This window comes from Poromitra crassiceps, assembly GCF_964638095.1.
Source record: "Poromitra crassiceps genome assembly, chromosome: 3".
NCBI classification, from domain to species: Eukaryota; Metazoa; Chordata; class Actinopteri; order Beryciformes; family Melamphaidae; genus Poromitra; species Poromitra crassiceps.
The window spans coordinates 5,722,218-5,736,600 of NC_139625.1; the positions used below are offsets into that span (position 1 = coordinate 5,722,218).

Consider the following 14,383-nt stretch of genomic DNA (forward strand, 5'->3'; position numbering starts at 1 on the left):
CTGGTGACGTAATGATCTCCAGGGGAAAACATCCGTGTAGAAACTCATTTTGATCATTCCCCATATAGTTCACTATTATGATAACCATATAGTTCACTATTATGATAAACCATATAGTTCACTATTATGATAAACACTACCTGGGGAATAGTGAGTTTGGCTCATGAATCATATCCAGGAGTGGTACATTTGCCTCCAGTGACAAATAAATAACAATAAAAAGTAAAAGGCACAATTATACTCTACGTTAAAGACAGAGACGGACAGAGCCTTCTGTCCGTACTCTGCGTTCATTTTGTGCGTTTTCTGTCCGTCCACTGAAAGCTTACGGATACGCACGAAACGGTGCAAAACCACACACACACACTCATACATTTGACTCTCTACTGCCCACTGGTGGATGTATTGCTTAACATGATACCAACGTGAAAGACGCGTCACGCGTGGAAGCATGTGGGCAGTGACGATTACACCGTTTGAAACGGACACATTTGCGTTAACGTTATTAGAAACGGAGAGGGAAAAGGAAGTGACGGTGGCAGGAGAAGCTGGGAGAAAAGGTAGGGCTGGGCTGTCCCAGAGTCTATTTTTCAAACAAAAATAGACTCTGGGTTCTCAGATTGGCGTCCGGGTAGTGTAGCGGTAGATTCCCTGCCTAACCAACACGAGGGTCGCAGGTTCGCGCCCCTGTGTTACATCCGGCTTGGTTGGGCGTCCATAAGGGCACGATAGACTGTCTGCGGGAGTCCTGCTGGCGAAGCTCCCCGCTGTCGGGTGAAAAGAAGCGGCTGCAAAACACATGTGTCGGAGGAAGCATGCGTCTACTACGGCTCTCCCCAGATAGGCAGAGGGGGTGGGGCAGCAGGGGGAATTGGCCAAGTACAATTGTGGAGAAAATGGGGGGGGAGGGATACATAATAATAATAATAATAATAATAATAATAATAATAATAATAATAATAATAACAATAACAATAATAATAAAATAAAAAATAAAAACATAAATCAGTTTCTTACTCCCATTGTTGCCGACGATGAAATTCACATTGGGCCCGAACTGGAACGGGCCGAGCAAGTGGTGGCACATGAAGTTCTTGACAGTGACGCTTTCAATCAGCCCAATATCTCCCTGGAAACACATCAACAAAGCCGCATGGCAGTCACATCAATACGCTGGTGCCAGGCAAAGACGCAGACCACACACACGCGTGCAGACGTTGTTGCAGGATGAAGAGCCTCATGACTTACAGTGGGAGACACAGTGAGGTCGTGCAAAGAGGGGCCCCGCTGGCTTGCATCGTCTGGTGCATCCTGGGTAACCACAGACGCCACTCTGCGGCTCTTGGCAGATGTCACACCTCTGACAGCTTTGCCTCGCCTCTTACTCATGCTGAACAAAGTCGCTGAAAATAGACACGGAGACACAGAAGACGTCGTTCAGACTTCCCCTTTTGCTTTAGAGCTCTCGTGATTGGTAGCAGCCCGCCATCAAGTACATCGAGTGCTATCGGTCTGAAGGCAGGTTTTGTCGTTACTTCAGTAGGTTTTTACGACGGGACACCTCCAAGAATGACATTTACAGGCATTAAAATCATAAAAAAAAAAAAAAACACTCTTTTTGGCATGATTTACGTGTATTTCTGTAACATCAGCCTCTCTTGGTGCCAAACAAGTCCAGATCCTGCCTGTTGTAAAGCGATGGCCTCTGCAGTGACACAGTTTTTAACTACACAATAATATTTGAAGAAATTGAACAGGGAAACCATATATAAGCTGGAACAGTTTTCCAGAGTCAGCATTGTGAGAAATAGATGTGGTGGGTTCATTGTCTTCTATCCAGGAAGCTAAACTAGTATACCAGCAGACTGACAGCAACAGGTGCTGTAGCCCAGTGGTTCCCAAACTGTTTTTCTGGGGACCCAAACCAGCCATTTCAAAGATACATTTGGTCAATCAGAACTTTGTGTTATTGAAAACATATCGATACAGTGGAAGGCCCACAAAATGTTATACGGCTGGAGCTCGAGTTGGGTAACCCCCCCCCCATATATCTCAATGGGCTGACTCACCAAAGGACGGTGCTGCGGCTCTACACTACAGGATTGGGGATTCTAGAGCAGGTACATAGACGTCTGTTCAGAGATGTGCGTTTACTGCGGTGGTTGAATCCCTGATCGTGTCTGCCTGGGCTGGGCTAGCAGCTAAGTAACGCTAAGTATGCTGAATGGGGAGAACGGGGGGTTTATGCTGCATTCGTTTATGGTATAGGAGCTGGCAAGTGAGAAACGCGTCATCGACCTACGTGCGTTTGGAGCTTCAGGCTTCATCTCGCAAAACCATGGATGCTAATAGCCGTTAGCTGTCTAAGCTAACAGCTAATAACAACATTAACGTTTAGTTGTATGAGTTTAACCAACTATTGTATTGGTATGCTGATTGGTCTGAAAGCTTACTATTATTGAAAAGAAAAGAAAAACGTGTCAAAAATGTGTTTGAAATTCTTACAATCGTGGGCGCCATGTTGAAATGACGTTAAATGATGCGGTGCGGGAGCTACTGGGGGTTGAGAAATCATACCCAAGTTTGCGGGTAGGAACTCCGAGTTATAGTGGCATTTTATTTGATTTTTGCTAGTAGAAACTGGCAACTTGCCACATCCCACTTATAAACGAACGCGGCATTACCCCACCCTGACCACGCCCCCAGCCAGCTACCCCAGCGTCTATGACGAGCACACAGACGGTCTCTAAACTGTACACGTCAAATATGACTTTATAAATGAGACCAAATGAATGCATTGAGAGTTAACAGGCTGTCTCATCGCTTTTACTTCCTCGCATCAGTAAAACAATAAAGCTACACATTTTAAATAAAAGGCTGTGGAAGCAATTTTGCTCATTTATTTGGCGACCTAAATCAAATCAGCTGTGACCCACCTGTGGGGTCCCGACCCAGTCTTTGGGAAACAGTAACACTGCTGAGTAGCCTATATTCAAGGCATAACGCTGGAGATAAACCATACTTTATATGCCTGATTTTGCATTCTGCAAATGTATTCTATCCGATTCGTCCTCAAAACGGAGATGTACTTGAGCAAAAGCAACCGCTACAGGTCAATGCATCTAGCGTCAGAACAAAAGGCAATGGTGCAGCTCTTGGTGAATATAAAAACTTTTGGGGCAGTTTCCCCTAGTTGGCTGAAAGAAATACGACTGATAGATTGATAGAATTCGCCTTCTGCGCTCGCATGCGTAGCCGAAAAGCATAATATTGTCATATACGCACGTACCGTTTGAGACTTCCTGGTGAACATGTTGTATAAACTGCAGTTGTGACAGAGTGGGTCAGTGGGTGTGTCTTCTTCGCTTTCAAACCAGGAACAGAGACAACATGAAGAACTGCTGCCTGCAGCTCAGAGGGAATGGAATGTCACTTCACTTAAGGGTAACCTCGCGTCACCAGGCTCGTAGGCCTACTTAAGAGTCTGGCAAGCGAGACTACCTGAGAAATGAATGAATAAACAAACAAACAAACAAACAAACAAACAAACAAACAAACAAACAAACAAATAAATACATAAATAAATAAATAAATAAATAAATAAATAGGCTACATAAATAAATAAATACATTAGGCTACATACATACATAGCCCACATACCGGTACATAGGCTACATACTAACATACATAGCCTACATACATGCAATATAACTGCCTCCGATTTTGTAGTCTACATTTGCCAAGCTCTATATAGCCCTTATCAGAACGCAGTAGGCATTCCGACCTGAATCGGATCTCATCCGATTCAGGTCGGAAGTCGAATGATCTCATCTGAATGTAGGCTAGCTACCACTACCACCAGCGGTCTGGTAAGGGCTACCAGGTTCCCCGACTGATTGGGTGCAATTAGGATAAAACCCAGGAGTCGCTCCCGCCCGCACCTTGCCAGTGAATCCCAATTAGGCTACTAACGAGGAGAACGCGTGTCGTGTCGTCCACATCAATGAGAGAAGGTAAAGTGATTGTTTTGCGATTCAACCTCCTTTAAGCTTTGATACGCTGGAAGTTGTTGGTCAATGTAAAAAAACAAAACATGAATACTTCTGTAAAACCGATCTTTCCACCTTAAATTTAAGCATATAAAACCCATGCTTTTGGTTTTGTTCCAGGGGGGCGACAGGGATAGGAAAGCTACCTAATAATAATCATAATCATAATCATAACAATAATATAATCATAATCCTGAATGCTACTCGATTGCTGACATTTATTTTAAGATCTGACTTGAAATTGTCGATTTTGCATGAAGGGCATTGGATTTTCTATATAGCCTACAACAACATCAAATTTGGAATCACAGAAATTAAGTTATGGTTAGGCCTACTGCCTTGCATTCTCAAATTGACAGGTTATATATCCAAATCCAGGACATTTAAGTGAATTTTAGTGGCCACATGGCAGCAAACCCCCAGATTGCACCCCTTTTAAAGGGACACACACTTAAAGGGGATCTGCCATCCATAAAAGACAAATCACATGGACTATATTCTTGTGCCCCAGGACAGTTCAGTCACTTGTGAACCACACTTTTCTAAGGCTAGAGACTTGAGAACTATAACCATTGGATTTGTAATGTCACTAAAGTAGCCTATAATTGTTTGCTGACTGTGTTGACCCTAGCCCCATAACGTGACGCTGCTACTGTACTCCGATATTCTCGTACAGCAGTCAGCGTCACACAGCGTTCGATTCGTCAATGGGTGGGAAGCGCTGTTAAAAAAGCTCTCCTACCCGTATCCGACCTCCGATTGCAGATCCGAAGATACGATAGTCCGCTTGTTAAAATGATAGGTCTACTGCTTGTGTGAAACAACCGTTTAGAAGCAGTCTTTGCACAGCCTGTGCCATATTGAGGACAGGAGAAGCTTCCTAGTGCCGACGGGAACCTTGGGAGTTTGAGTATTTCATGACATGTTTTGCTTCCCAGGTGCGCTGGATTTGCCTTGATCACTGACAGCCGCCGTCTCCGTGTGACTGCATGTGTTGTTTGCTCGCGGCGTGCAAGCGGTGCACCATGATAGTGAGATCAAACACACCCTGCTGTAAATTCAGCGCAGGCTGTGGAAAGACTGCTTCTAAACGGTTGTTTCACGCAGCAGTATCATTTTAACAGCGCTGGTCAAATTACTGGCTTCCGTAGGCGGACTATAATATCTTCGGATCTGCAATCGGTCGGATACGGGTAGGAGAGCTTTTTTAACAGCGTTTTCCACCCATTGATGAATCGAACGCTGTGTGACGCTGACTGCTGTACGAGAATATCGGAGTACAGTAGCAGCGTCACGTTATGGGGCTATGTTGACCCCTAAGAGTTTATCTGAGTTCTTGCACCCAAAAGGTTCAAATTCTGGTTCAAACAAACTTCTAGCAATGCTATATGTAGTGTGACAATTCAACTTAGCATCTTATGGCTAGCTTGAAGTTTAGCATGGCTAATGTACCAGGACTTAAACTTAATTTGGGTGCAAAAACCGGCACAAAAATGATTATAGGTGAGCAAAATCAATGCGCCATGGGGCAGTACAAGATTTTCCAAGTGACATCACAAATTCAAGGTTGTCTAACTATAGGAAAAGACCAATGGGGTAGCTCCATTCATCAAAAATTGAAGCCAATGCAGAAGTCTCTTAAACGTGCATTCTTTCGAATGGCCTGCAGGGGGCGACTGCACTACCTGCAAAAATAAGTCAGATCGTATGGAAGTCAATGGGGAAATGACCCTACTTCACTTGTGTTATGACCTCAATAAACACTTATGAGTTTATGGTCTCAATCATATAGTTTCAAGTTTTCTTCAATACAGCATGATGTTCATTTTGTAAATTATGGTCCCATTTGGAATAAAATAGTGAGTCAGTTTATAAATGGATGATAAAGCAGACTGTTTTGGAGCATGATTGACAAAGCTCACGACCAATAGTAGGCCGCGCTGCAGCTCTTCTCGTCCAAATGTACGTGCTGCCTCCTGGCTCCAAATAAGCAAGCTGGCGATGGTGGCCAACCTCCATGCTTCAAAACGAGTCCAAAAACCCAATGGGTAGGAGCCAAATCAGAAAAGTTACATTTGAATAATTTTTTTATATTTGTTATAATGATAATGTTTTACAATTTTGAATAATTGATGTCACTTGTGATGTCATCAGTGATGTCATAGATACCAGGTTAGACCAGCATAGAGTTTTTGAGCTATCAGACAGCGTGTGTCAGTTCGGAAGCACACAGCTTTTTGACCGTGCTCCAACCGTGCTAAGTTAAAGTCGAGGTGAACCCGTTCGTCACGTGCATCTGAGTCCGTTTCAGACTGAAAACAAATTGAGAGGCGGACCATATACGGTGTCGATGATTTGATTTGACAATTCTGTCGACTGGCTTTGGCATTGGTCAATCATGGCGTGTTCCACCCCCAAATCGAGTGGGATTCAGCCTGTTGTCGTGCTATGCGAGTGGGATCCGCAGAGTACCAGGCAGCCAGCTGCTTCATGCAGAGCGAGCGGACAATCCGATGCATGGGTGCTGCCCGCCCGCCTGGAATCTCCGAGGGGCGACCCCTGACTACCACGCTACGCTCTCAAGCGCGCGCCATTCACGTTATTTCTGTAAATACGATATTCCTGGAATGCGCGTTTTAATGAGCCAGTTGCATTTCTTTGCATTCTTAGAGATTATAGTTTTTGTTTTTTGTTCATGTTTCATACAATTGGCATTGGCCAAGTTAGTAGTTAGTTTATGGGATAGGAATTTGGCCAGATGACAGGCACTAGGCGCCATTTTCTATTTCCTTTGGAAGAGAAAATTATCCTGAAATGAAGATTTGATTGACAGCTGCATGTCGTGATATGATTGGTTGAAATGGGGTAGAAATTTGATAGTACTAGGTGACGTCAGCAAACTGTAGATTGCGGTTATCAATGACATCTTGAAAAATGAACTTTTGATGTGAAAAAGTGTGAAAAAACGAAAGAAATTATATTTTTGTGATTTTTTTTTTTGTGGCATACATTATTAAAATGGGTGCACTGCGTACCCAGGCATTTGAACTAAAAGAAAATAAGTCATTTTTGGGTTCAGCTCGACTTTAAGGTTAATTGTAGCTTAACTGAACTATCCCATGGGCACAAAAATAATGTGAATTCTTAAAATGGGTGGGTTGCATTCTTCTGAAGTGCTTTTAGTGCACATTCCTCAGGCGTTGGTTATGGTCTGTATGGTATTTTGCTCCAACATTATTTAATACATTGATCTGTTCAATTTTTGCAGGTGAATTTCACACTTGGGCTTCAGAATGTGTTCGATTCCTGGCCTTCCAACACCAGGATCCGAAGTACCCGTTGTCATCACAAGGGTCAACTTAAACTCCACCTGTGGTCTTGTGGAACTATGGGTTAACATCGATGATGGACGGAAAGATGTCTATGAGCAAATGAGAGAGGAAAATCAGATTCCCAAACGGACGTTTTGTGAATCGGATGGAAACCCCGGGGAGCTCTGTCTAGTTCACATCAACAACAGCTGGCACAGAGCTCGGATCGTATCGATTCACGGGCAGAAGTACAATGTCTTTCTTGTTGACCAGGGACAATCCCATATCGCCACAAGTAAAACTTTAGCATGGGGCCAAAGTGACAGTTTTCTCCTGCCTCCTGAAATTGAATCGTGTATCCTGGCCAATGTCCTGTCCGTCGAGAAGAACTGGTCTGAAAGAGCCACAAAGTTCTTGAAGTCGTTGCCTGGCAAGGCGCTTACCGGAATGTTTCAGGATGTGCTGATGCCAGACAGGATCATTCTGCTCGACATACCAGTGGTTTCCAAGCACCTTTGTAAGGTTGGATTTGCCAAGAAGATTGATATGGGCCAGTTTAAATGCCTTGCACTTGAATCTCTACGTTCACCAAAAGGAGAGGGTTCAGAGGCCTGCGGTATAAAGCAGAAACAGACTCCGAATTATGTCGATGGTGAACTTCCGGTATTTGGCCAATATTTCTACCCAGAACTGCTAACGGAGACATTTGAGACGGTGGAAATCACAGAGGTGAACGATCCCCTGAACATTTTCTGTCAAGTCTTCGTTTTTTCCAAGGCGCTGAAGACGTTAGCCGCGCAGATCCAACGGCACTATGAAGACGGTTCAGCTTCTTCTGGAAAGGCACAGCCACAGGCCCGTGGCACCCCGTGCGCAGCGAGAGGGACAAACGGCAAGTGGTACCGCTCTGTATTAAAGCGAGACGTTGCTAGTAGCGACGACGGCGCTGTAGAAGTGTTGCACGTGGATCATGGAAAGACTGAATTCGTCCCAGTAGGAGACATCCGACCACTGTGCGAAGAATTCCTGCGAATGCCAGTTGTTACGTATCCCTGTGCTCTTGACGGGGTGACAGAAAGTGGCACGGGATGGACTGCTGACCAAATTGATAACCTGAAGTTGATGCTCCAGCATCAGAGAGTCGTTGCCAAATTCCAACGCTATAATATACCTCGAGATATCTATGATGTCACACTCTATACAACTTATGATCTATGCGTCAACAGTTGCTTTAAAGAGAAGGCAGGATGTTCTCCTGACTCAAAGACTGAACCGGATTCAAATGTCCACACTGACTCCGTAACCTCATCGCATCTCAAATCAGTTGGAGAAGAACCCGTTCTAGATTTCATTGGATTACAAGAAAATGCTCCGTGCTCCAAGAACCTTCCGGTCAATGTCAGGAGAGACGATGATGCCAGTTTGAACCTACTGGTCAATGTCAGGAGAGATGATGATGCCAGTTTTGGCAAACAATCTGGCACTGAAGCGATCCAAACCAAAGGACACCCAGACCCTGTAATGCAGAGCAATGGGCAGCTTTCACCACGTTACCCCTCTGTGACGCGTAATGTTCTTTGCGAGCAATCGTTCCCGATCGAAAGTGCCGTTGACGTCAGAATAACTTGCATTGAAAGTCTGGAAAAGTTTTGGTGTCAAACGGCAGACAACAGTGACTCTCTCAGACTCCTCATGCAAGACATGCAAAGCCACTATGCCTCGTCCCACGGTCGGTCACCGCCTCAGTCCATCTGCGTCGCCCGTCATCCAGATAATGGCATGTGGTACAGGGCGAGGATCATTGCAGACCGCCACTCACCTGTTGTAGATGTGAGGTTCGTAGACTACGGTGAGACTCGGACGGTCCCCGTGCAAGACCTGCGCCCGATTGACGCCGGTTTCTTACAGCTAAATGCCCAGGCCTTCCAGTGTTGCTTATTCCGTGTGGAGCATGCCACTAATCCCAACGCTGCCTTAGCCGAGTTTCAGAAGTTTGTCCTTTCAGTCGCCTCCTCAAACGCTGGGCTGAAATGCGTTATAAAAGCTGTGGTGCCAGATTCTCACGGTCCGTCGCTTCACGTGGTCGATGTTGAAACGCCATTTGAGAGTGCTTGCGCAATGCTGGCTCAGAAATGTACACTGAGTGAAGCTCCGATGCAGCCGGCACTCTGTGACGCATCCCTGGATGAAATTGTACAGTTGATGTCATCTCTCTCACCTTCACAACCAAGAAAGGAGACTGGCTTGGTCCAACTGACTGAGCAGCAACCTTCTGAGAGCTCAAAAGAGACATTTTGTGTGCCAAGGGAGGAGCGCCAAACACAGGAGCATGTGAGGGTGTCACCATTAAGGAAGATGACAGAAGAAGATAAAGTTCAAAGCAGCAATGGAATGTGTGTTGGAGCTGGACAACAGATGACTCTACAGTCGGTGCTTCGTGTCCCTGTGCCAGAGGGTGAACTTGGAATGGATGAAACAAAAGAAACATCTAGCAGTGCCAGAATCACAGATATACCACCGAAGCTCATAAAACAAGGCCTATCAGCAGAGGTGTATATTTCATATTTCAACAATCCATTCAGTTTTTTTGTTCACCTGCAAAATGAAGAAAATGATATGCACTCTCTTTTGGAGAAGCTAAATGAACCCAAATCATTCTGTGATGTTCCAGTTGATTTTGGTCTCCTCCAGATTGGCGATCTGGTGAAGGCGGAATTTCCTGATGACAGGTCCTGCTATCGTGCAGTTGTCCGAGACAAACTTGAGGACAACAATGTCAATATTGAATTCATAGACTTTGGCAATGAAGCAACAATCCCATGCGTCAAAACCTCTTACCTTGACAAAGAGTTGGTAACATATCCAAGTTTCTGCGTTCCTTGTAGTCTTGGAGGTGTGAACAAAAAACACGGCAAATTGGACGAGGAAGCAGTATTAATGTTCAAAAGAGCCACAGCCGAGGATCCGAAAAGGACATTTACCTGCACCTTCACTCAGGAGACAGAAAATGTTTGGGAGGTCATTCTAGAGGACCATGACGTATCTTTGGCAGAGACATTCTTCCAAGGTGGTCACACTGAGTCAAATGTGATTCAACTTAATTGCGCTGAAGTGAATATCTGCAGCTACAAGAAGCCAAACTTTTGCCAAAACAAGACAGAGGAAGTGTTTGCATCTTGCATTGTGGGGCCCCACTACTTCTGGTGTCAGCCTGCCAACACGGAGGACCTCCACAAAGTCTCAAGGCTCGCTCAGGAAGTAGGACAGTCTGAGTTGGGCACAATGTTCTCGCAGACACTGGGTCCTGGCAGTCCCTGTCTGGCTCTCTATGCCAGTGACAAACTGTGGTATCGAGCTCGGGTCATTCACAAAACTGGCGATAGTCTCGTCGTCGTGTTTGTTGATTATGGGAACGAGGCTGATGTGGACGTAAAGGATGTGAGATCACTTCCTCCCAGCCTGTTTGAGACGGCTCCTCAGGCCTTTTTGTGTTCTTTGAATGGATTTGACAACTCTAAAGGCACCTGGGATGAGAGCGCTTTTGATGACTTCTACAATCTTCTGGTTGATAAACCGCTCCAAGTGACAATGTTTAACATGGAGGATCATTTGGAGATTTCACTTCCTCAATATAAAGTGAAGATTGAATGTGGGAATATGGTTGTGAATAAAGTGATGGAGAAATACTGGAAAGGGCTTGGCGGAGAGAATACCATCGCAGAAGTTCCTCCATCAGAAACCTTGAAAGGTGCTCAAACTGAGTTAAATGGGACAAAACTTAATTGCCATGAAGGAAATATTAAAACCTGCAGCTACAAGGAGCCAAATGTTTCCCAAAACAAGCCCGAGGAAGTATTTGCATCGTGCATTGTGGGGCCCCACTACTTCTGGTGTCAGCCTGCCAACACGGAGGACCTCCACAAAGTCTCAAGGTTCGCTCAGGAACTAGGACAGTCTGAGTTGGACACAATGTTCTCGGAGACACTGAGTCCTGGCAGTCCCTGTCTTGCTCTCTTTTCCAGTGACAAACAATGGTATCGAGCTCAGGTCATTCACAAAACTGCCGATAATCTCGTCGTCGTGTTTGTTGATTATGGGAACGAGGCTGATGTGGACGTAAAGGATGTGAGATCACTTCCTCCCAGCATGTTTGAGACGGCTCCTCAGGCCTTTTTGTGTTCTTTGAATGGATTTGACAACTCTAAAGGCACCTGGGATGAGAGCGCTTTTGATGACTTCTACAATCTTCTGGTTGATAAACCGCTCCAAGTGACAATGTTTAACATGGAGGTTCATTTGGAGATTTCACTTCCTCAATATGAAGTGAAGATTGAATGTGGGAATATGGTTGTGAATAAAGTGATGGAGAAATACTGGAAAGGGCTTGGCGGAGAGAATACCATCACAGAAGTTCCTCCATCAGAAACCCTAAAAACTCAAACTGAGTTAAATGTGACAAAACTTGATTGCCCTCAAGGTAATATTAAAACCGGCAGATACAAGAAGCCAAACATTTCCCAAAACAAGACACAGGAAGTGTTTGCCTCATGCATTGTGGGACCCCACTACTTCTGGTGTCAGCCTGCCGACACGGAGGACCTCAACAGAGCGTCAAGGCTCGCTCAGCAAGTAGGACAATCTGATCAGGGCACAATGTTCTCGGAGACACTGGGTCCTGGCAGTCCCTGTCTTGCTCTCTATGCCAGTGACAAAATGTGGTATCGAGCTCAGGTCATTCACAAAACGGGCGATAGTCTCGTCGTCCTGTTTGTTGATTATGGGAACGAGGCTGATGTGGACGTAAAGGATGTGCGATCACTTCCTCCCAGCCTGTTTGAGACGGCTCCTCAGGGCTTTTTGTGTTCTTTGGATGGATTTGACAACTCTAAAGGCACCTGGGATGAGAGCGCTTTTGATGACTTCTACAATCTTCTGGTTGATATACCGCTCAACATGACGGTGTTTAACATGGAGGATCACCCGGAGATTGCACTTCCTCAATATAAAGTGAAGATTGAGTATGGGAATATGGTTGTGAATAAAGTGATGGAGAAATACTGGAAAGGCGTTGCCACAGAGAATGCCATGACGAAACGTCCTGAATCAGGTTAGTAGACTATACTTTTGTGTTGCTTTTCAAAACTGTAGAAAAATCTTCTTTCTACCTTAGATTGAGCAGCCTATGACATACCCCCCCCCCCCCCCTCCAATTCCATTAGGTGTCTCATCTTCATCAGACAATGGACAATCATGGACAATCGTTGGACCCATGATCACCAAAAGCCATTTTGACTGAATGGTATGAAATTTAACTTAACACTATTTCCATCATCTGACTTTTTTCCCCGCATTGGCAACCAATTGAAGGATTCATTCTTCCGTTTTGTTCTATTATTTCAAAATTATGCAATGCAATGCCCAAAACATAGAAATGGATGAGTTTCATGTTTTAAATGTTCAGGTTGAAGTTGTTTAAATCTAAATTCACGATTGTTTGTTTCAGAACTGGATCCTGATAAGTGGCTGATAAGTGGCTAAGTGGCAATGAGGAAAGACGGAGTTGACAAAATAGTCTGAATCGTCAAGTGATCTTGTTTTTGTGTTTTTACTCATTATTGGCAAACCAATGAAATTAAAATTCTGCCAAGTTGTTAATGCCCATTGTTAATAAATATACTTGTCTGGACAAATCGCAGTGTAGCTTGTTTTTAATATTAGTTTGGATGATAGAGGCTGTGTTCCATTAAGACCTTACACGGGAATCTCAATAGCCCAGTCATAGATGATGATGACACTGATCAAGTTTGGTTATGGATTATGATATGGGATTTCAATTTGGATTTTGGCCTTGACTCATCAGGAAAACCTTGCAGAGAGATGGAAAGAAGTGGGGTAGAACATTAGAATTTACAGCAACGTACTGTAAATGCCTTAAGCATTGTTGGTTTGCAACTTCTGTACACAATGCTATCCCACAACAAAAAACATTGTCAACATTCTAAACTGACAATACTCCTTTGTGCATTTCCACCGACATGTTGAATGTATTGCCCATTTATTTTGTAATTATACCCATAACATACAGTGGACACTTTGGCTTGCAATGCAACATGTGTACACTGGGTGGCAGCAGTGTCATTCACTATTTCCATGTTGGTACCATATATCCAGTCTGAGTCTATGGTTGGGACCTTGGAACTTAAGACACATAAGACACTTTCTTGTCATTGTACTTGACAACCAAATTAGGTCTGGTACTTTCAGTAACCAGCAGCAGTAGGTAAGCAACAATAAGCAGCAAAAAAAAACAATAGATGGTAATATAAAATAGTAGTAAAATAGTAATACAAAATATGTAGGCTATTAAAAAAAAGTGATAAATAGAGAAAATACAAAAATGTATTGCACACAGTTTAAAAGGAGGGCAGGCAGAAATAGACCGTTTTCACGGGGCCATTTTGTGTCGAAAAGGCAGGGTAAACACAGGTGCAAGCAAAACACTAATGAGGGTTTCAAACTTCCCTGATTGGAATTGTGAAACCCTCAAGTGTTTTGCTTGCACCTGTGTTTACCCTGCCTTTTCGACACAAAATGGCCCCCGTGAAAAGGGTCAATCGTGCATTGGACAAGACAGCTGCATGTTGGATAACGTGTTGTGAGAGCAGCAATTGGGGGGGGGGGGGTGGTCCTTAGTGTCTGTGGGGCTGTGCTGTGAGGGTGCATGTCTGATCCCCATGCTCTGATCTCTTGTGTAGATGAAGCCGCGACGCACACCTACAAAGAGAGTAGTTGTGCGTCACTGCTAGTTGCTTGGCAACCTTCTGCCTTCTTCTGAAATGACAGAGTTGCACCAGGCAGCAGCAGCAGGCGATTTTGACCGAGTTGAGGAAATCCTGAGGCAAAATAAATGCGATCCCAACCAGAGAGACGTTGACTGGAATTGCAAGACACCTCTTCACTGGGCAGCAGCTAAAGGTAGTTGGCTTGTGTGGGGCTCGTTGCTGTGGAAACGCTTTCCTCTGA

At 44.5% G+C, this 14,383-nt stretch overlaps 3 protein-coding genes across 4 annotated transcripts in view; 2 read left to right on the forward strand and 1 right to left on the reverse strand.

Moving 5' to 3' along the window:
- smc6 (structural maintenance of chromosomes 6) overlaps window positions 1-3,308 on the reverse strand; it is a 49,525-nt gene extending 46,217 nt beyond the window's left edge. For both annotated transcript variants that reach the window (XR_014552516.1, XM_083632694.1), the window contains exons 1-3: window positions 3,290-3,308; window positions 1,249-1,403; window positions 1,018-1,129 (exon numbers count right to left, since the gene is read on the reverse strand). Coding sequence is in view for 1 of the 2 variants with exons in the window: in XM_083632694.1 (XP_083488820.1) it covers window positions 1,018-1,129; window positions 1,249-1,389 (253 nt within the window). In the remaining variant the exon portion in view is untranslated. The remainder of the gene's footprint in view (window positions 1-1,017; window positions 1,130-1,248; window positions 1,404-3,289) is intronic.
- Window positions 3,309-7,342: 4,034 nt separating this feature from the next.
- On the forward strand, window positions 7,343-12,472 carry tdrd6b (tudor domain containing 6b; the record flags this gene model as incomplete). The annotated part of the gene is made up of 2 exons (XM_083634310.1): window positions 7,343-9,553; window positions 10,052-12,472. 2 exons carry the CDS (start codon window positions 7,343-7,345, stop codon window positions 12,470-12,472), a joined length of 4,632 nt encoding a protein of 1,543 aa, XP_083490436.1.
- A 1,724-nt stretch (window positions 12,473-14,196) lies between these two features.
- ankrd66 (ankyrin repeat domain 66) overlaps window positions 14,197-14,383 on the forward strand; it is a gene marked incomplete at both ends in the record, with an annotated part of 4,153 nt that continues 3,966 nt past the window's right edge. The window contains one exon of the mRNA XM_083634311.1: window positions 14,197-14,335. Coding sequence (XP_083490437.1) covers window positions 14,197-14,335 — 139 coding nt within the window. The remainder of the gene's footprint in view (window positions 14,336-14,383) is intronic.